The 24,293-nt window shown below is 45.5% G+C and overlaps 1 protein-coding gene and 1 non-coding gene across 6 annotated transcripts in view; one reads left to right on the top strand and one right to left on the bottom strand.

Moving 5' to 3' along the window:
- Positions 1-24,293, top strand: part of ANKS3 (ankyrin repeat and sterile alpha motif domain containing 3) — a 36,628-nt gene that overhangs the window by 2,892 nt on the left and 9,443 nt on the right. For 3 of the 5 annotated variants that reach the window (XM_064362410.1, XM_064362411.1, XM_064362412.1), the window contains exons 2-5: positions 758-956; positions 1,155-1,276; positions 2,476-2,557; positions 16,361-16,496. In XM_064362410.1, the coding sequence (XP_064218480.1) occupies positions 758-956; positions 1,155-1,276; positions 2,476-2,557; positions 16,361-16,496 (539 nt within the window). The remainder of the gene's footprint in view (positions 1-757; positions 957-1,154; positions 1,277-2,475; positions 2,558-16,360; positions 16,497-24,293) is intronic. The other 2 variants (XM_012448219.3, XM_064362413.1) reach the window with 1 other exon arrangement.
- LOC135269182 (U6 spliceosomal RNA) lies at positions 14,053-14,159 on the bottom strand. The gene has a single exon (XR_010337476.1). It is a non-coding gene; the product is annotated as a U6 spliceosomal RNA (small nuclear RNA).

The following is a 24,293-nucleotide window of genomic DNA, read 5'->3' as shown; positions in this document are numbered from 1 at the left end:
TAGCTGGTATTACAGGCATGTGCCATCATGCCCGGGTAATTTTGTATTTTTAGTAGAGACAAGGTTTCTCTATGTTGGCCAGGCTGGTCTCGAACTCCTGACCTCAGGTGATCCTCCCACCTCGGCCTCCCAAAGTGCTGGGATTACAGGCATGGGCCACTGAGCCCAGCCTCAAGAATGTTTCTTTAGGGTGAGGTGACAAGGAATGAATCAGTGGCAGTGGAGTCCCATCTGCTCCTCTCCAGCCAGCACTGGGCTGGTAGATGTGTGTCCTGTGGTCGTCAGGGTTTTTCAACTGGGCTGTGTTGACAGTCCAGCCTGGATCATTCTTTGCTGTGAGGGCTGTCCTGGGCACTGTAGGATGTTTCATGGTAGCCTTGGCCTCCATCTGCTAAATGCCAGCAGCTCTTTCCTGCCCAGTTGTGAGAACCAAAAATGTTACCAGACGTTGCCTGATATCCCCTGCTTGAGTGCCATCTGTCTATCTGGTGGTGTGAAAGAAGAACATAGCTGATCTTGGGCTAGGAGGATGTGAAAGCAGAGCAGGGAGATGAAGGCTCAGGGCCTCACAAGGCAGTGTACGAGCAACTGTCAGCATCTCTCTGCCTACCTGCCCCCAACCTTCACAACATTCAGGATGGCAGGTAACTTCTGTTTCCTGTCAGCTCATTCCGTCTGGTGTAGCCTCGCCACCAGCTTTGGCAAACCACACATGCGAGGCAGCTGGGCTTGTCTAGCGTATCTTGCGTTTGTTTAGGAGAGAGTTAGATTTGAATAAGAAGAATGGTGGTGGCTGGACCCCGCTGATGTATGCCTCCTACATTGGCCACGACACCATCGTGCACCTGCTGCTGGAGGCGGGGGTGAGTGTGAATGTGCCGACCCCAGAAGGGCAGACTCCACTGATGCTGGCCTCCAGCTGTGGCAACGAGAGCATCGCCTACTTTCTCCTCCAGGTGAGCTACGAGGGAACTCAGGTGCAGAAACCTGAGGGGCTCCCTGGCCGCCCTGACAGAGACGCGAAGCACTGCAGGCCGTGGTGTGCGTGTGTGCTCGTGTAATCACTTCTGATTCTTGCAGCATGGCCGCCTGGAGGGCGCCCGTCCCACACAGAGGAGTTGAGGCCATAACGCACATTCTGTGTTCTCTTGAAGCAAGGTGCAGAGCTGGAAATGAAAGACATCCAGGGCTGGACAGCCCTCTTCCACTGCACTAGCGCCGGGCACCAGCACATGGTCAGGTTCCTCTTGGACAGTGGAGCCAATGCCAACGTGAGGTGATTGCCATGTCTTTAGTGGCCTAGCCGTTGTCTTACTCTAAGGAGGGCAGCTCTAGAAGCAGCTAACGAGAGTCTAGGGCCACTCTGCTTCAGCATAAGAGGCTCAAGATAAGGAACAGAATGAGAGTCCTCCCAGGCGCGGGTCTTTCCCGCATCTGTGAGGTGACGTTGTTTGCATCTCTTCAGGCCCTCTGAGCTTCCTTTTCTTTATCTGAAACCCACTTGGTTCACAGAGTTGTAAGAATTACGTGTTTTATTGTATGCCAGGGGCCTAACACAGTGAATGGCATTTTAAATGTCATATTTACATGCAAATTCTTTCTGCTTTCTTGTTTTTTGTATGGATGAGGTGAGGTGATGCTTTAAAAACAGTCATGAGTTTTATAAGTTGGAAGTGGGATTGTTGTCTAAAGCTTGTCGTGATAGTAATTACCTTTGAACAAATGCAGCGGGTACCAATGCAGCACCCTCTCTGGCTGTGACCTATCCTAAGACACCCTATAATTTTGTACGCCACTAAGAAAGAAGAAATATGCTACTAATGAACATTGAACTTGCCTGTTGATTTAAAGACATGTTCTGACTTCAGAGATGTTAAAATGTGAACATTGTGTGTCTTAGAATGGATGAAAACCAGCATTTCCCATGCATGGTTCCTAACTTCTAGACCAGCATGAGACAAGGAGGGATTCAGAAGCCCTCTGAAGACAGTGCCAGGTTAGCATAACCAAGCACGAAAGCAAGCTGCAGGAGCTAAGCATAGCAAGGACAGCTTAGATATTAGTACTTGACCGTTTCAGAGGGGGTTCACGGAGGACTTGAAGCTAGGATTTGGATGAATGGATGGGAGATGCTGGCTTTCTGTGAGGAGTGAAGAGTCAGAACCGCTTTTCGAATATGATTGAGGTGGAGATTTCAGAGGTAGCAAGTGGGAATAGCCAAGAGGAGGGACGATAGGCAGACTCTGTCTTTAAGACAAAGACCAGCCCTCGGGACAGACACCGGAAGAGTAAATGGAGCTGATGTGTTATATTCAGCTTTCTCATCTCACCTGTTAATTCTTGAGAGGGAGAGAGAGTATTCTACACTTAGGGATCAGTGACTCGTGCACTACCCTGGGTTTATCTTCAGCAGGAAGTTTTTGCCTGTTGGAACTGGGCTCTGCCAATCGTCTGACTGTGACCCGCATCTTGCAGGGAGCCGATATATGGATTTACTCCTTTGATGGAAGCAGCTGCGGCTGGCCATGAGATAATCGTGCAGTATTTTCTGAATCATGTAAGTTACCCTGTTTATTAGCCTGTAATGTAGTCACAGCAAATGAGGAATATTACTGAAGTGTAAGCAATTGCAGAATTTTCTTTTGCACAGAAATAACTGCCCTTCATTAATTTATTCAACACATTTTCATTGAATATCTGTTGACTCCCGGTGTTGAGCGGTGCTTAGACGTTAAGGGTACAGTGGTAAGTAAAAATAGACAACTCTTCCTATAATTATTTTGAAAATACTATTTGAAAAGTATGGAAAAATACTTTAAAAGTAAATAGCACTCTTTTTTTTTTTTTTTTTTTTTTTTTTTGAGACGGAGTTTTGCTCTTGTTACCCAGGCTGGAGTGCAATGGCACAATCTCGGCTCACCGCAACCTCCGCCTCCTGGGTTCAGGCAATTCTCCTGCCTCAGCCTCCTCAGTAGCTGGGATTACAGGCACGCGCCACCATGCCCAGCTAATTTTTTGTATTAGTAGAGACGGGGTTTCACCATGTTGACCAGGATGGTCTCGATCTCTTGACCTTGTGATCCACCTGCCTCGGCCTCCCAAAGTGCTGGGATTACAGGCTTGAGCCACCGCGCCCGGCCGTAAATAGCACTCTTAATCCTGTCACTTGGAAAAATTATACAAAATAAGAAGGCAGAGTTGTTCCTCTCTTTTTCTGCCTCCTTAAGATATCTACTTGGTTTGAGAAAGAGCCACGCTAGGATTCTCCTCTGCTGTGGAAATGTGTGTCTATAGGCAAGTGTGCGCACATCGCTTTGTGTTTGAACAAAGTGGGATTCTGTGTATATTCTGTAACTTACAGACATCTCATACACATCTTTACAGCATTCCATGTACAGTCTGCCTCAGGTAATTTAATGAGTTTCTTATTAGTAGAAACTTAGTTTTTAACATTTTGCAGTTATAAACAGTGCTCTGAGAATATCCTTTTACACAAAGCTTTAACACACTTGCAGTTATTTCTGTATATTGTATTTCTATTTTATTTTATTAATTTATTTTTTTGAGACAGGATCTTGCCCTTTGGCCCAGGCTGGAATTCAGTGGTGAGATCATGGCTCACTGCAGCCTCAACCTCCCAGGCTCAAGTGATCCTCCCGCCTCAGCCCCCGAGTAGCTGGGACCACAGGTGCATGCCACCATGCCCAACTATTTATTTATTTATTTGTAGAGATGGGAGTCTCAGTATGTTGTGCAGGCTAGTCTTGAATTCTTGAGCTCAAGTGATCCTCCCACCTCAACCTCCCAAAGTGCTGGGATTACAGGTGCAAGCCTGTTCACACAGAACCTTGTACATAAATGTGCATAGCAGTATTATTCATAATTACTAAAAAGTAGAAACAACCCAAATGTCCATCTACTGAGGAATTGATAAAATATGTATCTGTATAGCAGGATATTATTCGGCCACACAAAGTAGTGAAGTACTGACACGTGCTACGCCGTGGATGAACCTTGAAGCATTAGGCTTGGCCAAGTGCAGTTGCTCACACCTGTAATCCCAGGACTTTGGGAGGCTGAGGCCAGAGGATCACTTGAGCCCTGGAGTTAGAGGTTTCACTGAGTTAGGATTGCACCACTGCACTCCAGCCTGGGTCACAGAGTGAGATCCTGTCTTAAAAAGAAAGAGAAAAGGAAAACATGAGGCTCAGTGAAAGAAGCCAGACACAAAAGGCCATATACTGTATAATTTCATTCTTACAGAATGTCCAGAAGAAGCAAATACAGAGACAGAAAATAGATTAGTGGTTTCCTGGGTCTCGGGAGTTGGGAAGATATGGGTAATAAAAATGTGCTAAAATTGTTTGTAGTGATGGTTGAACAACTGTGAATACACTAGAAGCCATTGAATTGTACATTGTAAATGGGTGAATTGTAGGTATGCGGATTATATCTTCGTAAGGCTGTTAAACCCAGTACACAGGAGTTCAGGTGGTCCTAAAGAATTCCTTCTTCCAAGGTCTCCTGTCTTGCCCACTAGTCATATCCAAAGGCACCCTTTTTCTCAGGTCTTCACCAGCCCTGATATCAGTCAGCTTTTTAAGTTTTTGTCACTTTGGGAGAATTGCGGCATGTCATTTTAGTTTGTCCTTGTTAGTGTAGTTGAACTTCTTTTGTGTGTGTGTGTATGAGACAGTGTCTTACTCTCTTGCCCAGGCTGGAGTGCAGTGGCGCCATCTCGGCTCACTGCAACCTCTGCCTCCCGGGTTCAAGCAATTCCCAAGCAATTCTCCTGCCTCAGCCTCCTGAGTAGCTGGGAATACAGGTACATGCCACCATGCCCAGCTAATTTTTTGTATTTTAGTAGAGACAGGGTTTCACTGTGTTACCCTGGCTGCTCTCGAACTCCTTGGCTCAGGCAGTCACCCACCTTAGCCTCCCAAAGTGCTAGGATTATAGACATAAGCCATCATGCCCAGCCAGTTGAACATTTTAAAATACATCTGTTGGTCATTTGTATTTCTCTTAAGAATTGTCTCTTTATAGCCCAATTTTCTGTTGGCTAGTTTGTTTTTTTTCTCACTGATGGGAATTTCTTAAATAATGAAATTTTCATAATATCTCTTTTTAACAAAGAATTTTGGGACAGAACATGCATGTGGCACACGTGCAGAGCAGAAGGTGGGTACACCACAGGCCTGTCCCCATCCTGCCTCCATCTCCTTGGTACCTTCCCCACGGGCATCTCTGTGAGTACACCTATACACGTGCATGGTCCTGCCCCATGCACAGCTGCTCTCATCTTGTGGGTTTTTTTCTTTCTTTATTTTTTATAGAGACAGGGTTTCATCATGTCGGTCAGGCTGGTCTCAAACTCCTGACCTGGTAATCCACCTACCTCGGCCTCCCAAAGTGCTGGGATTACAGGCATGAGCCCCCGCGCCTGGCTCATCTTGTGTTTTTTAAAACGTAATCATGAAGATTGTTCTGTATTGGTGTATAAAGAGACGAGTTCAGGTGCAGTGGCTCATGCCTGTAATCCCAGCACTTTGAGAGGCCAAGGCAGACGGATCACTTCAGGTCAGGAGTTTGAGACCAGCCTGGCCAACATGGTAAACCTTGTCTCTACTAAAAATACAAAAATTAGCTGGGCATAGTGGCAGATGCCTGTAATCCCAGCTACTTGGGAGACTGATACAGGAGAATCACTTGAGCCTGGAAGTTGGAGGTTGCAATGAGCCTAGATGGTACCACTGCACTCCAGTCTGTCTCAAAAATAAATAAATAAATAGATGGAATCTTGCTCTGTCATGCAGGCTGGAGTGCAGTGGTGCAATCAATCTCAGCTCACTATAGCCTTGACCTCTTGGACTCAAGTGATCCTCCTGCCTCAGCCTCCCAAGTAACTGGGACTACAGATGGGTGCCACCAGGCCCAGCCAGTTTTTGTATTTTTTTTTTTTTTTTTGTAGGGACAGAGTTTTGCCACATTGCCCAGGCTGGTCTTGAACTCCTGAGCTCAGGTAGTTCACCTGCCTCAGTCTCCCAAAGCACTTGGATTACAGGCGTGAGCCAATGCGCCTAGCCCCCCTCTTCTTTTTTTTATTGGTGGCATGGTATATCCTGTAGGGATGAATCAGAGTTTCTATAACAATAATCTGCAGCTAGAATTAGGTCACTCCCAACCATTTGCTGTTATGCACAGCACTATGCAGAATATCTTTGCATATGTGTCTGTAAACGTGTGACCACATCTGTACGGTCCAGTACAAAGGCAGAAGTTTTGGGTGAAGTGTAAGTACAGTCTTAATATGGATGCCAAAGTGCCATCTTTCACTCCCACCACAGTAAGAATCATGCATCTAAACTATGAAGCACTGAAAAGAGTACAGTGGTAAGATAGCCAACCACACAAACCCAGTACCTGTGTATGACACACGTTAACCTCTTGCCTCATCCGCCTCAGCTTTCTCCCATTGTATTTGTAAAGGACACAATTAAAGTCCCCTTTATGTGCCTTTCTGTCCCATCCACGTTCCTCCTTGGAGGGAACCGCTCTCCAGCTGCTGGCGTGTACCTCTTCTGTCCCTGATTGATACTTTCATACTGTGTGTCCTTATGCTATGTGCAGACTTGTTTTGAATCTTTAAAGATGGATGTAAATAGCATATCAGGTTGTGTGTGTCATTCAGCAACGTGTTGGCTTGTGCAGCAAAATGCACTCTTAACAGCTCTGTGTGTGTAAGGATGCATCAGTCACCTTCATCCTTTCCTTTATTAGTGGGCTCTTAAGTTGCGTTCCACTTTGCTCTCCTGACAGTGCTGCCATTGACATTTCTTTCTTTCTTTTTTTTTTTTTTTTTTTGAGACAGAGTCTTGCTCTGTCCCCAGGCTGGAATGCAGTGGTGCCATCTTGGCTCACTGCAACTTCTGCCCCTTGGGTTCAAGCGATTTTTCTGCCTGAGCCTCCTGAGTAGCTGGGATTACAGGCACGCACCACCATGCCCAGCTAATTTTGTATTTTTAGTAGAGACAGGGTTTCACCATGTTGACCAGGATGGTCTCGATCTCTTGACCTCGTGATCCACCCGCCTCAGCCTCCCAAAGTGCTGGGATAACAGACGTGAGCCACCGTGCCTGGCTAGGCCTCTCTCTTTTAAGAGAAAGTTGATTTCTGCTTTCCAGATAAGTATCGTTCCAGAGTTTCTAAACTTTCTGATCCCACCTTCATGTTAAAATAAATTACCATGTGTCACTTTAGTAATATAGACATTAAAATAGGAAAAAAAATTATTTTAAAGCCTAAGGAGATAAAAATGTATTTTCACGTCAGGCACTGTGGCTCATGCTGGTAATCCCAGCACTTTTGGAGGCCGAAGTGGGAGGATCACTTGAGGGTGGCAGTTGGAGACCACTAAGGATAATACAGGGAGACTTTGTCTCTTCATTAAAAAAAAAAAAAAATGGCTGGGAGTGGTGGCGCAGGCCTGTAATTCCAGCACTTTGGGAGGCTGAGGCGGGCAGATCACCTGAGGTCAGGAGTTCAAGACCAGCCTGGCCAACATGGTGAAACCCTGTCTCTACTAAAAGTATAAAAATTAGCTGGGCGCAATGGCAGATACCAGTAATCCCAGCTACTCTGGGGGCTGAGGCGGGAGAATCGCTTGAATCTGCGAGGCAGAGGTTGAAGTGAGCCAAGGTCATGCCATCATACTGCAGCCTGAGAGACAGAGCAAGACTCCATCTCAAAAAAAATTAGCCAGTTGTGGTGTGTGTTTGTAATCCCAGGGGGGCTGTGACGGGAGGATCGCTTGAGCTGGGATGGTCGGTGCTAAAGTGAGACACGATAGTGCCAGTGTACTCCAGCCTGGGCCACAGAGTGAGATTCTGCCTCGAAAAAAAAAACCAAAACCACAAATAGATAAGGAGTGAAAATCCTACAGTAAAGAGGCTACTGTTTTTTTCTGGTTAAAGCCTTGGGGTTCATTCTATCAAACGTAAACCAGAAATTTTTTATTGTTGTTGAGATGGTGTCTCCCTCTGTTGACCAGTCTGGAGTGCAGTGGCTCACTGCAACTTCCGCCGCCCGGGTTCAAGTGGTTCTCCTGCCTCAGCCTCCTGAGTAGCTGGGGTTACAGGTGCGTGCCGTCATTCCTCACTGATTTTTTGTGTTTTTAGTAGATGCGGGGTTTCACCATGTTGTCTGGGCTGGTCTCAAACTCCTGATCTCAAGTGATCTGCTCACCTCAACCTTCTCAAAGTGCTGGATTACACATGTGAGCCACTGTGCCCAGCCAAGAAATTATTTTTTATTTTTGAGACGAGTCTTGCTCTATCGCTCAGGCTGGAGTGTGGTGGCATGATCTTGGCTTACCGCAACCTTCACCTCCTGGGCTCAAGTGATTCTCCTGCCTCAGCTTCCCAAGAAACTGGGACTACAGGTATATGCCACCATGCCTGGCTGCTTTTGTATTTTTAGTAGAGATGGGGTTTCACCATGTTGGCCAGGCTGGTCTTGAACTCCTGATGTCAGGTGATCTACTCGTCTTAGCCTCCCATAGTGCTGGGATTACAGGCTTTAGCCTCCTTGCCCAGCCTATAAATTATTATTATTAGTTTTTTTTTTTTTTTTTTGAGAGAGAATAGGAAGGAGGAAAAAGGAAGAGAAAGAGAGAGAGAGAATGGGGAGGAGGGAGAAGGAAAAGAAACAGGGAGAGAGAATGGGAGTATTGCTTTCTTGCCCAGGCTAGAATGCAATTTAGTAGTGGGTATTGAAAAGCTCTTTTATACTGATAATTATACTTAATGATGTAGTCAGGAAGGAATAAGGGAAGAAGATAACAAACAAACAGCCAACCAATATTTAATTTAAACCTATGAAATGCTATGCGATTACTGAGGAGTGATTTACTTCCAATTATATAGTCACCTTTGGAATAGGCGTGAGGTGGTAATGTATGTTTTGTGTATTTGAAGTGGAGAGTTCTATGTTTATTAAGTTTACTTGTTCCGGGTCTGAGTTCAAGTTCTGAATATCCTTGTTAATTTTCTATCTCGTTGATCTATAGAATCGTTAGCTCTTCTTGTTACATTGATCCTTTTGCCATTATGTAATGTCATTCCTCGCCTCTTTTGTTCTTTGTTGCTTTAAAGTCTACTTTATCAGAGGCGAGAATTGCATCTCCTGCTTTTTGTTTATTAGTTTATTTTTACTCTCTGTTTGATTGGTAAATCGTCCTCCTTCTCTCTGAGTCTTTGTGTATTGTTGCATGTAAGATGGGCCCGGATGCAGCATACCGATGGGTTTTGGCTTTTTATCCAATTAAAATATATATAGGTTTAATACCGGCGTTTGATGCTAGCTGGCTGTTTTGCCCATTAGTTGATGTAAATTTTTTATTGTGTTAAAGTTCTTTGCTTTTTGATATATTTTTGGAAAGGCTGATATTGGTTGTTCCTTTATATGTATACTGCTTCTTTCAGAAGCTCTTGTAAAGCAGGCCTGGTGGTGAACTCTCTAAGTACTTGTTTGTTCGCAAAAGATTTAATTTTTCCTTCGCTCATAAAGTTTAGTTTGGCTGGATAGGAAATTCTGGGTTGAAAGTTCTTTTCTTTAAGGATGTTAAATATTGGTCCCCACTCTTTTCTGGCTTGTAGGGTTTCTGCTGAGAGATCTGCTGTAAGTCTGATAGGTTTCCCTTTATGGGTAACCTGACCTTTCTCTCTGGCTGCCCTTAGTATTTTCTCCTTCATTTCAACCCTAATAAATCTGGCAATTATGTGCCTTGGGGTTGGTTTTCTTGAAGAATATCTTTGTGGTGTTCTCTGTATTACCTGGAGTTGAATATTACCCTGCCTTGCCAGGTTGGGAAAATTTTCCTGAATGATATCCTGAAGAGTATTTTCCAACTTGGATTCATTCTCTTCATCACATTCAGGTACACCTATCAAACGTAAATTAGGTCTTTTCACATAGTCCCATATTTCCTGGAGACTTTGCTCATTCCTTTTCATCCTTTTTTCTGCATTTTTGTCTTCTCGTTTCATTTCACTGAGCTGGTCCTCGACTTCTGATATCCTTCCTTCTGCTTGATCAATTCGACTGTTTAAACTTGTGCATGCTTCGCGAAGTTCTCGTGTTGTGTTTTTCAGCTCCATCAATTCACTTATATTCTTCTCTAAATTGTCCATTCTCGTTAACAGTTCGTCAAACCTTTTTTCAAGGTTCTTAGTTTCTTTGCATTGGGTTAGAACAAGTTCTTTTAATTCACAGAAGTTTCTTATCACCCACGTTTTGAAACCTGCTTCTGTTATTGGAACACACGTGTAATCTATTAAGCCTTGTTCCGTTACCGATGAGGAATTGCAATCCCCTGTAGAGGGAGAGGCATTCTGATTTTGAGTATTCTCTACCTTTTTACGCTGGTTTCTTCCCTTCATTATATATTTGTCCGTCTGTCGTCTTTATAATTACCGGCTTTCTAACTGGGTCTCTGACGTCCAACTTGTTGATTCCCTGCGCCGAGATCTGAGCAATCCACTGAGCCGGCCAAAACAGTGGTGTTAAGATTGATGGTGCTTTTCTGCCCGGGAATCTCCGGACTCTGCACCAAGAACTGGCGTGCTAAGGCACCAGCAAAACCACCACGCTGGCTACAAGAGTCGCCCTGGCGACCCGTGGGGCTCCTCCACTGGGAATCTCCTGGTCCGTGAGCAACAAATATTCGTCTGAAAGTGTGGCGTCCTCTCGTTCTTTGCGCTTTCACTGGGAGGTACATGCCCGAGCTGCTAATCATCAGCCATCTTGGATCTCTCTCTCCTAGTTTTTTAGAGATGGGATCTCGCTATGTTGCCCAGGCTGGAGTGCAGTGACTCTTCACAGGCTCGATCCCACTATTGATTAACATGGGAGTTTTGACCTGCTCTGTTTCCGACCTAGGCCGGTTCACCCCTCCTTAGGCAACATGGTGATCCCCCACTCCCAGGAGGTCACCATATTGATGCCGAACTTAGTGCAGACACCCAATCAGCATAGTGCACTACAGCCCAGAACTCCTGGGCTCAAGCGATCCTCCACCCTCAGCCTTCTAGGTAGCTGGGACTATAGGCATGTGCCACCGCTCCCAGCTATAAATTATATTACTGTTTTTGGGATGGGGTCTCACTCTGTCACCCAGGCTGGAGCACAGTGGCACAACCTCAGTTCACCATCTCAGCCTCCCAGAGTGCTGGGATTACAGGTATGAGCCACCAGGCCTGGCCTATAAATTATTTTGTAAGGCTGGAAGTTTCATAGGTAATTTTTAATCAGAGTCGAAAGTAGGGTGGGGAGTAGGGCTGAGGGCCCCACAGGGTCGTGGGGTGTGGCTTATGCTGTGCTGAGGCACAGGATCCGAGAAATAAAGAGACAGGACACAGAAGTACAAGGAAAACGCAGCTGGGCTCAGGGGGCCACGCCACCTATAAGCGGAGTCAGGCGAGGCCCTGAATGTGCAGAAGCGTGAGTATTTATTGTGTATAGGTTAGGGGGCAGGGCAGTGAGTGAAGTCATCCTTAAGGATAGTGATAGGGTCGTGAGCAATAAAACATGGGGTCCACCCCCATTAGGTCACCTAGGCCGGGAGATGGACAGTGCGCAGCAAGGGGCCCGTTCCCATGAAGGCAAGGGCCGTGTGCAGTAAGGGGTCCACCCCCGTTAGGTCACCGAGGCTTGAAGGTGGGCCGTGTGCAGTGAAGAGGGTGCAGTGTGCAATACTTCTATCTATGGGCAAATTACTTCTAAGAAGATTTATAGGAGGATGCTTTAAGTCACACAGCAGTGACAGAGCTGTCAGGGTTACTGCCACCTGCTGGCAGCTTCCAATGAGTTCTATGGGCACATGCTTTTCGAGCAGCATAGTAGCAAGAGCTGATAAAGTTCACAGTCACCAAGGTGGATTACCGGTCTGAGGGCAGCCCTCCACAAGAACTGGAGCAAGGTCCTACAAATCCTTTATCAGGAGGAGTGGCTCTCGCCCCAAGCCTGCCATACAGCGGGTATCTTTACGATACTGAACACTGCCGCCTGGGCCATGGATTCTTGTCCTGGTGTAACTGTTTGTCCCTTAAATCATGCTCTGCACTGTGTGTGCTCTAGGCATTCCTCCGATTATAAGCTGCTTATTCCTTAATTAATGCTCTGTACTGTGTCCACTCTAGGCATTCCTCTGATTATGAACTAAGATATAATTATAGGTATATATGTAGGGAAATATTCTTTAGGCACTCATACTATCAACTATTATATGATTATATATAGAGGATTATATAAAGGGATTCGTCAAGCCCTGTTTCTATAAACTAATATATGATTATGTAAAGGATTATATAAAAGGAAATAGCTGAGTAGTAACACTATAAAGTGAGATATTCTTCAGGCCCTAACTGTGCCAGAGTTCTGCTTAGCTCTCATTCGTTGGTGCCCATATGAGGGGTTACCCACAGTGGGGGGCAGTCTAGAAAGTAAAACTCCTCAGGCTTTGTGAAAACACACTTTTTTCCTGTATCCTTGCCCAGAGGGTGTCAGGGTTGAGGTTCCCTGGTCTCACGGGAGAGCTAGTTGCAGTATGGATGATAGCAGAACTACTTAAGGGTTGTAAATCTTTTGTATTTTTTTGAGACAGAGTCTTGCTCTGTCGCCCAGTCTCTAGCGCAGTGACATGATCTCAGCTCACTGCAACCTCCACCTCCTGGGTTCAAGCGATTTTCCTGCCTCAGCCTCCCCAGTAGCTGGGATTATAGGTATGTACCACCATGCCCGACTAATTTTTGTATTTTTAGTAGAGACAGGGTTTCACCATGTTGGTCAGGCTGGTCTTGAACTCCCGACCTCAGGTGATCTGCCCGCCTTGGCCTCCAAAGTGTTTGGATTACAGGCATGAGCCACCATGCCTGGCATTTTTTTTTTTGAGATGAAGTCTCCCTCTGACACCCAGGTTAGAGTGCAGTGGTGTGATCTTGGCTCACTGCAACCTCCACCTCCTGAGTTCAAGTGATTCTCTTACCTCAGCTTCCCCGAGTAGCTGGAACTAGAGGTGTGGGTCACCACGCCCAGCTAATTCTTTTTTTGTATTTTTAGAAGAGATGAGGTTTCACCACATTGGCCAGGCTGGTCTTAAATTCTTGACCTCAGGTGATCCACCTGACTCAGCCGCCAAAAGTGCTGGTATTACAGGTGTGAGCCACTGCACCCAGTCTATGATTCCCGTCCCACCTTTTTTTTTTTTTTGAGATGGAGTCTTGTTCTGTCACCAGGCGCCAGGCTGGAGTGCAGTGGCACAATCTTGGCTCACTGCAATCTCCACCTCCCAGGTTCAAGCGAGTCTCCGGCCTCAGGCTCCCAAGTCGCTGGGACTACAGGTGCGTGCTGCCACGCCTAGCTCATTTTTATATTTTTAGTAGAGATGGGGTTTCACCATGTTACCAGGGATGGTCTCGATCTCTTGGCCTCGTAGTTCACCCGCCTTGGCCTCCAGAGTGCTGGGATTACACGTGTGAGCCATCACGCCCTGCTGATTCTTAAGAGATGTGTAGTGATCACTTTCTGTACTGGGCCCAAGACCATCAGTTGATCCTAGTTTTTCAGAATGGAGAGGGGGGGAGTACATACACGAATGTTTATTATACAGTTGATATATAGTTGCTATTAATGAATTGGAAAATACAGTAGATCAAAAGGAAAATGAAAGTTACTCATGATCATTCAGAGACAGCATGTGTTAATGCATAGACAAGTGACCTGGGTTTTTCTTTTTTTTTTTTTTTTAATCTTTTATTTCATTTTTTAATTTTTAATTTTTTTTTGTAGAGACAGGGTTTCACCATTTTGACCAGGATGGTCTCGATCTCTTGACCTGGTGATCCACCCTCTTAAAGTGCTGAGATTCTAGGCATGAGCCACCGCGCTCGGCCGTGACCTGGGTTTTTCTAGATGTAGATGTTGAGTGAGAGTGGAATCACGCTCTATAAAATGTTTTGTAAATCTGCTTTTTTTCTCTTTTTCTTTCCTTTTTTAAAAAATATGAAACGCTTCACTAATTTGCATGTCATCCTTGAGCAGGGGCCGTGCTAATCTTCTCTGTATCGTTCCAATTTGATTATATGTGCTGCCGAAGTGAGCACTCCTTTTTTTTTTTTGTTTTGTTTTGAGATGGAGTCTTGCTCTGTCACCCAGGCTGGAGTGCAGTGGTGCGATCTTGGCTCACTGCAACCTCTGCCTCCCAGATTCAAGCAATTCTGTGTCAGCCTGTGTAGCTGGGACCACAGGCGCACACCACCACCCAGCTAATTTTTATACTTTTAGTAGAGACAGGGTTTTGCCACGTTGGCCAGGCTGGTCTCGAACTCCTGACCTCAAATGATCTGCCCACCTCATCCTCCCAAAATGCTGGGATTATAGGCATGCGCCACTGCACCTGGCCTGACTTTTTTTCTGTTGATGATATTTTGTGCACCCTAGTCTGTGTCACTGCAGGTACTCCCATCCACCACATAAATGGGTGGGAGGCGCTCTGTTTTCTGAATATGCTGTCACATAGCTCACCGATCTCTTAATTTAGGTTCTTTCTAATTCTCACTATGCTAAATGTTGCAGTGAAAATTCTAAATTTCAGTGAATGTCCTGCATTATTTTCTTTGGGGCCACTGCAATTCAGCCTGGGTGACAGAGTAAGATCCTATCTCGGGGGAAAAAAAAAAAAAGGAAACATGCTTATGGTAGTACATTTTAAAAACATAGAAGATTGGAAAATTGGAAAAATCCTCATCAAAAATAATAACTTAAAATAATATTTTGGGCGTGTTACCTTCCAGTATTGTTTCCTGTGTACTTACTTGTTTTGTCTCTTTTTGCTGCAGTTGTAATGTATGCATAGTTTTGTATCATGTTCCTTTTTTATTTTTTTGAGACAAAGTCTCGCTCTATTGCCCACGCTGGAGTGCAGCTGCGCAATCTCGGCTTGCTGCAGCGTTGCCCTCTGGGGCTTAAGTGAGCCTCCTGCCTCAGCTTCCTGAGTAGCTGGGACTATAGGCATGTACCATCACACGCTGCTCATTTTTATTAAAGGTGCTCCCCCTTGCCTGGCTCCCACATGCTCCTCTGAGTTTTGGCTCTTGCTTCCCTGCCTCCCCAGCTGCCTGGTCTAAGAGTAGAGACAGTTCCAGTGCACCAAAAGCATGCTGTATTGATTAGAGGTTGTTGTTGTTTTCCCGAGATGGAGTCTCGCTGTGTCACCCAGGCTGGATTGTAGTGGTGCAATCTCGGCTCACTGCAACATCCACCTCCCGGGTTCAAGTGATTCTCCTGCCTCCGCCTCCTGAGTAGCTGGGACTGACTACAGGCGTGCACTACCATCCCTGGATAATTTTTTGTATTTTTAGTAGATGGGGTTTCACTGTGTTAGCCAGGATGGTCTTGATCTCCTAACCTCATGATGCACCCACCTCGGCCTCCCAAAGTGCTGGGATTACAGGAGATAGCCACCGCGCCCGGCCAGAGTTGTCGTTGTTGTTTTTGTAGAGATTGGGATCTCGCTTTGTTGCCCAGGTTGTTCTCCAACCCCTGAGCTTGAGTGATCCACCTGCCTTGGCCTCCCAAATGATAGGATTACAGGCATGAGCCTCGTTTGGCCATGATCCTTTTTTCAACTTGATTACACAGCTGTTTGTAAATGTCATCATTTGTGGCAGTAATATAGCTGACTTCTCATCCCCCTGAGCATTTGTCTCTAGGTACGTTTTCATTATTGTGAATGTGTTGTGCCCAACATCTTTGTGCACTGAAGCTTTCTCTGTATTTAGGGTTGTTTCCTTAGAGTCATAGAAGTGGAATTGTTGTGCTGCAAGACCTGTAAATACATTATAGAGCTTTGGGTAAAAGTTATGAATTCTGCTTCAGAGGATGGTGCTTTCATTCTGAATATGGTTTAAAAGACTGCTTCTGTTGTGAACTGCTGTCTCCAGTTTTCTTTGAGTGAAGAGAAGCAAAGAGAGTGGTACACAGCCTAGGCGCAGAAGGTGAAGGCTGGGCTCCCCCTGCAAGTGAGGGCTTGAACACGGCAGGCAGCAGTGGGAAGCCGAGAGCTGTTGCAGCTGGGAGATGACTCCCCAGCCCCCCTCATCCTTGTCACTAAGAAGATAGTGAGAGCAAAACTTGTGGCTGTAATGCAGACAAGCCTGCCCCTCTTTTTCATGTAGACATGATTTTTCCCACGCAGGGAGGCAGTAAGAAGCCAGCACATGACCTCTCTTCCCAGCCACCAGCCCAGGAAGGGCAGGTGCTTTGAAGGAGAGGCCCCTAACCCTCCTTTCATGGACATTTGCAGGGAGTCAAGGTGGACGCAAGAGACCATAGTGGAGCCACAGCTCGGATGCTGGCCAAGCAGTACGGACACATGAAGATCGTGGCGTTGATGGACACTCACTCACCCTCTCTGCCCAAGAGCGTCTATCGGAGCCCAGGTACCCGAACCTGCCAGCTGCACTCTGCTGGGATCTGTGGTTGTCTTGAGCTTTAGGTAACCTGGCAGAGAAAGATGCCCACTAACCTGCAGCCGGGCATGGTGGCTCATGCCTGTAATCCCAACAGTTTGGAAGGCTGAGGCGGGAGGATCACTTGAGGTCAGGAGTTCAAGACCAGCCTGCCCAACATGGTAAAACCCCGTCTCTACTAAAAATATAAAAAGAATCAGCCAGGTATGGTGGCACGCTCCTGTAGTCCCAGCTACTCAGGAGGCTGAGGCATGAGAATCACTTGAACCCAGGAGGTGGAAGTTGCAGTGATCCAAGATCCTGCCACTGCACTCCAGCCTGCGTGACACAGCGAGACTCTGTCTCTTAAAAAAAAAAAAAAAGAAAGAAAAGAAAGGTACCCCCACTTCCCTGGCTCCCACCTGCTCCTCTGAGATTTGGCTCTGCCCCCGCCGGCTGCTTCCATGGCAAGGTTGAGGCTGCTGCTGTAACAGGAGAGAAAGTTGATTACAGTGGAGTGTGGCACCAAAACCAGAAGCTTTCTGTAGCATGCCTTACTACTGCGTAGGCCAGTCCACTCTTAGTTTTCTGTTTTCCCTGTTTCCTGAGCTATGGCTTGTTTATTTTTCTTTTTTTTTTTTTTGAGACGGAGTTTCGCTCTTGTTACCCAGGCTTGAGTGCAATTTCGCGATCTCGGCTCACCGCAACCTCTGCCTCCTGGGTTCAAGCAATTCTCCTACCTCAGCCTCCCGAGTAGCTGGGACTACAGGCGTGCGCCACCATGCCCAGCTAATTTTTGTATTTTTTACTAGAGACGGGGTTTCACCTTGTTGACCAGGATGGTCTCGATCTCGACCTCGTGATCCACCCGCCTTGGCCTCCCAAAGTGCTGGGATTACAGGTGTGAGCCACCGCGCCCGGCCCCAGCTTGTTTATTTTTCTATATGAACTTGAATATCAATTTGTCTAGCTCCTTTAAAACAGTATTAATATTTTTATTGAGATTGTCACAAATTTATAAGTTAACTGTATCTTTGTGATGTTGAGTTGTCCTATGCAAGAACAAAGATGTCTTCTTGTTCCAGTGTACTTCTGGCTCTTGCAGGAGGGTTTTACATTTTTCTTCATCTACATTTTGCATATGATTTCAGTTTATTCGTGTTTGGTCATCTTTGTTGCTGTTGTAAATGGGGTTTTCCCTACCATTATATCCTTTCCCCCCACCCCAACTCTCAGGGTATTAATTACTCAGTGCTCTTTATTTTGTATTTACTTTTTATTTCAGTAGGTTTTTGGGGAACAGGTGGTGGTTGGATACATGAATAAGTTCTTTTTTTTTTTTTTTCTTTTTGAGACAGAGTCTCACTCTTTTGCCTAGGCTGGAGTGCAGTGGTGCGATCTTGGCTCACCACAACCTCTGCCTCCCGGATTCAAGTGATTCTCCTGCCTCAGCCTCCCAAGTAGCTGGGATTACAGGTGTGTGCCACCATGCCCAGCTAATTTTTGTATTTTTAGTAGAGACAGGATTTCACCATGTTGGCCAGGATGGTCTCCATCTCTGACCTCATGATCCCCCCTGCTTTGCATTCCCAAAGAGCTGGGATTACAGGGATGAGCCAGTGAGCCTGACCATGAGTAAGTTCTTTAGTGGTGTCATTATATTGTCAGTGCGTTGGAAGGCAGTGGATTTCTGCAAACTAATTTTATATTCTGCTACCTTATAGAATTCTTTTATTGGTTAGGTTAGTTTTGTTATTGATTCTTTAGGGGTTTACAGGTGTACTATCATATAATATTTAAGTATCAATGGATACACTGCTTCCTGCTGATTCTTGTGACTCTGACTGTTGAATTGCTTTGTTCTTTTGTTTAGTTGTTAACACCTCTAGCCCATTGTTCAACATCGTGGAGATAGTATGCATCCTTACCTTGGCCCTGATCTTAGTGGAAACGCCGTCACATTACGTGAGAGGCTGGTTTTTAAAAGGGAAGGCATATGTTATTTTAGCATATTAACAAAGTACTGGCTGGGCGCCTGTAATTCCAGCACTTTAGGAGGCCGAGGTGGGTGGATCACCAGGTCAGGAGTTCAAGACCAGCCTGGCCAAGATGGTGAAACCCCATCTCTACTAAAAATACAAAAGCTAGCCAGGTGTGGTGGCGGGTGCCTCTAATCCCAGCTACTCAAGGAGGCTGAGGCAGAGAGTTGCTTGAACCCGGGACGCAGAGGTTGCAGTGAGCAGAGATCACGCCACTGCACTCCAGCCTGGGCAACAGAGTGAGACTCATCTCAAAAAAACAAATAAAAGTATTCGTCAGTTCTTCTATTCTTGAGTATTGTTTTATAGGAGTAACTGTTGAATTTTCTTTCCACATCTTTGGAGACGACTGGAATGTTACCTGTAGCTCTAGTCATACGGTAGATTATCTTCATAAACCTCCTAATAATGAATCAACCTCACATTCTTGAGAGAAATCTCACGTTGTATTATTTTAATGTGCTTTTTAATTCTGTTTATTAATATTTAGTACTTTTCTGTGGATATGCATTCATAAGTGATACTGGTCTATAATTTTCTTTTTTCTTTTTTGAGACAGAGTCTTGCTCTGTTGCCCAGGCCAGAGTGGAGTGGTGAGATCGCAGTTCACTGCAACCTCCGCCCCTAGGGTTCAAGCAATTCTCCTGCCGTAGCCTCCCGAGTAGCTGGGATCACAGATGTGCACCACTATACCCAGCTAATTTTTGTATTTTTAGTAGAGATGGGGTTTCACCATGTTGGCCAGGTTGGTCTTGAACTCCTGACCTCTGGTGATCTGCCCGCCTCAGCCCCCCAAAGTGCTGGGACTAGAGGCCTGAGCCACCACCCCCGGCCTGGGCTATAATTTTCTATTTTTATTGTGTCTTTATGAAGTATGGGTATCAGTGTTATACTTCATAAAAGTAATTTGGAAGTTTTCCTTCCTTTTTTGTGTTCTAGGACAATACACGTATCATTAGTGCTACCTGGTCTTAGAAGTTTTGATAGAATCCTCTCGTGAAACCATCTGGTCTCTGTCCGTGAGTCTATTTCTTCTGTAGAGACTGGCCTCCTCACGCTTTCTCTTCTTACGGGGTCAGTTTTGGTAAACTCTGTTTTCCTGAGCGATCACTTCATCTAGGGTTTCAGACTTATTTGCGGAGGTCTACAACATACTCTTTTCCTCCTTCTAAAATACTGTGTTTCAGGCCAGGTGCCGTGGCTCACGCCTGTAATTCCAGCAGTTTTGGAGGCTGAGACGGCTGGATCACTTGAGATCAGGAGTTCAAGACCAGCTTGGCCAACATGGTGAAACCCCGTCTCCACTAAAAATACAAAAATTAACTTGGTGTGGTGGTATATGCCTGTAGTCTCAGCTACTCTGGAGACTGAGGCAGGAGAATCACTTGAACCCGGGAGGGGGAGATTGCAGTGAGCCAAGATCACGCCACTGTCATCCAGCCTGGGTGACAAAGTGAAATCTGTCTCAAAAAAAGTAAGTAGATAAAATAAAATACTGTGTTTCAGTGGTTTTCTCTGATTTTTTTTTTTTCCGGAGTGGAAAATACTGATTTACTTCTTGAGACAGGGTGTGTCTTTGTCATCCAGGCTGGAGTACAGTGACCAGATCTGAGCTCACTGCAGCCTCCGCCTCCCGGGCTGAGAGCAGTTCTTCCACCTCAGCCCCATGAGTAGCTAGGACTGCAGGTACACCCTACCATGTCCAGCTCATGTTTGTATTTTTTGTAGAGACGGGGTTTTGCCATGTTGAACAGGCTGGTTTCAAAACTCCTGAGCTCTAGCAGTCCACCTGCTGCAGCCTCCCAAAGTGCTGGGACTACAGGCATGAGCCACTGCACCTGACCTGGAAAGTATTTATCTCATTTTAATTGACACAAGTAACCACATTTTTTTTTTTTTTTTTTTTTTGAGACGGAGTTTCGCTCTTGTTACCCAGGCTGGAGTGCAATGGCGCGATCTTGGCTCACCGCAACCTCCACCTCCTGGGTTCAGGCAATTCTCCTGCCTCAGCCTCCTGAGTAGCTGGGATTACAGGCACGCGCCACCATGCCCAGCTAATTTTTTGTATTTTTAGTAGAGACGGGGTTTCACCATGTTGACCGGTCTCGATCTCTTGACCTCGTGATCCACCCGCCTCGGCCTCCCAAAGTGCTGGGATTACAGGTGTGAGCCACCGCGCCTGGCCTGTAACTACATATTTACAGGGTACTGTGTATGATGCTTTGATACATGGATACACTGTCTAATGATCAAATTGGATAATTAGCTTATCCATTGCCTCATTTATCATTTCTTTGAGGTAAGAACATTTAAAATCCTCTCTTCTAGTAGCAATCTCGAGATATACACTACTGTTACGTATAGTCACTCTACTGTGAACACCAGAACTTGTTTTGTTGATCTGTAATTTTGTACCTATTGACCTTTCTCTTCCACTACCTCCTCACCGCCAACCTGTGATAACCACTGTTCTAGTCTACGTGTATGACATAAGCCTTAAAAAATTCAGTAAATGGGTGAGATCATGTAGTCATGTAGTTTTTGTTTTTTGGGACAGGGTCTTGTTCTGTCACCCAAGCTGGAGTATGGTGACTTGACGTATTGGCTCACTGCAGCCTCCAATTCCTGGACTCAAGGATCCTCCCATCTCACCCTCCCGAGTAGCTGGGACTACAAGTGCCCACCACCACACCTGGCTAATTTTTATTTTTATTTTTGTAGAGACAGGGTCTTGCTATACTGACCACATTGGTTTTGAACTCCTGGCTCAAGCAGTCCTCTCACCTTGGGCTCGCAAAGTGTTGGGATTATAGGTGTGAGTCATCGCGCCCGACTGGCATTTGTCTTGCTGTGTCTGGCTTATTTTACTTAACATAGTATCTTCCAGGTTTATTCCTGTTGCCACAAATGATCAGATTTCATTCTTTATGTCTGAATAATATTCCATGGTGTATGTAAACTTCTTTTCTTTCTTCATTCATCCTCTGATGGACACGTGTTGATTGTATATCTAGGCTACTGTGACTAGTGCTGCAATAAACATGAGGTTGTAGATGGCTCTTTGGTGCATTGATTTCCTTTCTTTTGGATAAATGCCTAGTAGTGGAATTGTTGGATCTCATTTCTTAAATTTTTTTTTTTTTTTTTTGAGACGGAGTTTTGCTCGTTACCCAGGCTAGAGTGCAATGGCACGATCTCGGCTCACCGCAACCTCCGCCTCCTGGGTTCAGGCAATTCTCCTGCCTCAGCCTCCCGAGTAGCTGGGATTACAGGCACGTGCCGCCATACCCAGCTAATTTTTTGTATTTTTAGTAGAGACGAGGTTTCACCTTGTTGACCGGGATGGTCTCGATCTCTTGACCTCGTGATCCACCCGCCTTGGCCTCCCAAAGTGTTGGGATTACAGGCATGAGCCACCGCACCCGGCCCTCATTTCGTAAATTTAAAAAATTTTTTATATTAAAAAAAAATAGAGGCAGCATCTCACTATGTTGCCCATGCTGGTCTTGGACTCCTGGACCCAAGCGATCCTCCCACCTCATTCACAGTGCTGATATTGTAGGTATGAGCCACTGCGCCTGGCCTCATTTCTTATTTTGTATGTTTGTGTTTCTTTTTTTCTGTTTATGTTAAATACTAGTACTTTGTCTATTTAGTGGAAAACTCATAGGATTTTGGTTTATTAATTAGATCTGATTGTCAGTTCTCTATTAATTTCTGCTTTTATTTTTCTTTCACTTTGTTGGTCTAGTTTTTTGAGTTGGGAATTTCTTTCATTTTCATTGTTTCTCTTTTGTTGCTAAATGTTGGAGGCTGTGAAGTTTTGCTGACTGCTGCTTTAAGTATATTCTGGGGGTTCCGTATTTAGTGCTTTTTTTATTTTTCAGAAATTCTATAATTTTTATTTGTATTTTCTCCTTCAACCAGGAGTTGTCTAATAGAAGTTTTGTGGTTTTTGTTTGTTAATTTCTAGGTGGAAGGGCCTTTCTGATCTTGTGATTAATTTCTCATGTTATTCTGATCACCTTTATTCTAATGTATCTGGTCAGAGAGTGTTTATAATTCTTAAATTTACAGAACTTCCTTGTGATCTTATTTGTCACCTACTGATCAATATATATATATTTTTTTCAGATGAAGTCTTGCTCTGTTACTCAGGCTGGAGTGCAGTGGCACGATCTTGGCTCACTGCAACCTCCACCTCCCGGGTTCAAGCGATTCTCCTGCCTCAGCCTTCCAAGTAGCTGGGATTACAGGTGCCCGACAGCACGACGGCTAATTTTTGTGTTTTTAGTAGAGATGGGGTTTCATTATGTTAACCAGGTTGGTCTCGAATTACTGACCTCAAGTGATCCACCCACCTTGGGCTCCCAAAGTGCTGGGATTACAGGCATGAGCCACCATGACCGGCCTAATCAGTATTTTCAAATACTCCTTGTTTTGCTTGAGAAGAAGTTGTATTCTCTATTATCTATGCTACAATTTAGCATATCTGTAAGTCTGTCTTAGCGTGTTTCTGATTTATGAAGGAAGATGGTGCATTTTTTTGGTAGCAGATATTCATAATTTGTTACAGATTCATTGTGAATTACAGCTTTTAGTATTAGAAGTGTCCTGGCCTGGCATGGTGGCTCATGCCTGTAATCCCAGCGCTTTGGGAGGCCAAGGCGGGCAGATCACCTGAGGTCAGGAGTTCAAGGCCTGCCTGGCCAATTTGGTGAAACCCTGTCTCTACTAAAAATAAAAAAAATTAGCCAGGTATTGTGGCATACGCCTGTAATCTCAGCTGCTCAAGAGGCTGAGGCGGGAGAATTGCTTGAACCTAGAGGTTACAATGAGCCAAGATCGTGCTACTGCACTCTAGCCTGGGTGACAGAGTGAGACTGCGTCTCAAAAAAAAAAAAAGTATCCTTCTGTGTCACATGTAATGCTTTTTGGCCTGAATTCTACTTTGATAGCAGGATTGCAGCCCTGGCTTTTCTGTGATCTCCATCTGCCTGTTCTTTTTAAGTCATTTTGAGGGCATGTTGGGTGCTCAGATTCCCGCAGCTGCCTCTGTACGTTTACTGTGTTACGGCTCCCTCCCCTTCAGCTTGGATGGAAGCAAGGTTCCCTGGGGTGCTGGAGATCTTTGAGTGTGAGGGGGTGTGTGTCCGCACGGCTAGCTCACTCGGCCGAGTGTGAGCCTTTTCGTGGGGAAGGGCACAGTGGCCAACGTTCAGGGCCTGAGCTCTCCCACGTCACTGGCCTTCCCCGAGTTGTCCCGAGTGAGAAGCTTCTTTCTCAGGGTCAGGCTCAGCCCAGCACCTTCCCTGACGCGGAGATTGTTTCATAATAAAAACTACTCAGGTGGTAAAATGGTAACACAAGGGACCTCTCCCTGCATCTCCACCCCAGTTTACTAAGTTTACAAGGAGATCTCATTTCCTCCTATATACAACTCTTGTATTTTTTTTTTTTTTTTTTGAGAGGGAGTCTTGCTCTGTTGCCCAGGCTGGAGTGCAGTGGCATCATCTTGGCTCACTGCTGCCTCCGCCTCCTGGGTTCAAGCAGTTCCCTGCGTCAGCCTCCCAAGTAGCTGGGATTACAAGTGCCTGCCAACATGTCTGGCTAATTTTTATACTTTTAGTATAGATGGGGTTTCAGCATCTTGGCCAGACTGGTCTTGAACTCCTAACCTTGTGATCCATCCGCCCTGGCCTCCCAAAGTGCTGGGATTACAGGCATGAGCTACTGCACCCGGTCTCAT

The sequence above is a fragment of the Aotus nancymaae genome, unplaced genomic scaffold (assembly GCF_030222135.1).
Source record: "Aotus nancymaae isolate 86718 unplaced genomic scaffold, 86718_ANA_hifiasm-v0.15.2.pri h1tg000049l, whole genome shotgun sequence".
NCBI classification, from domain to species: domain Eukaryota; kingdom Metazoa; phylum Chordata; class Mammalia; order Primates; family Aotidae; genus Aotus; species Aotus nancymaae.
The sequence above is the reverse complement of the archived record's forward strand: the minus strand, read 5'-3'. Positions and strand labels throughout refer to the sequence as shown.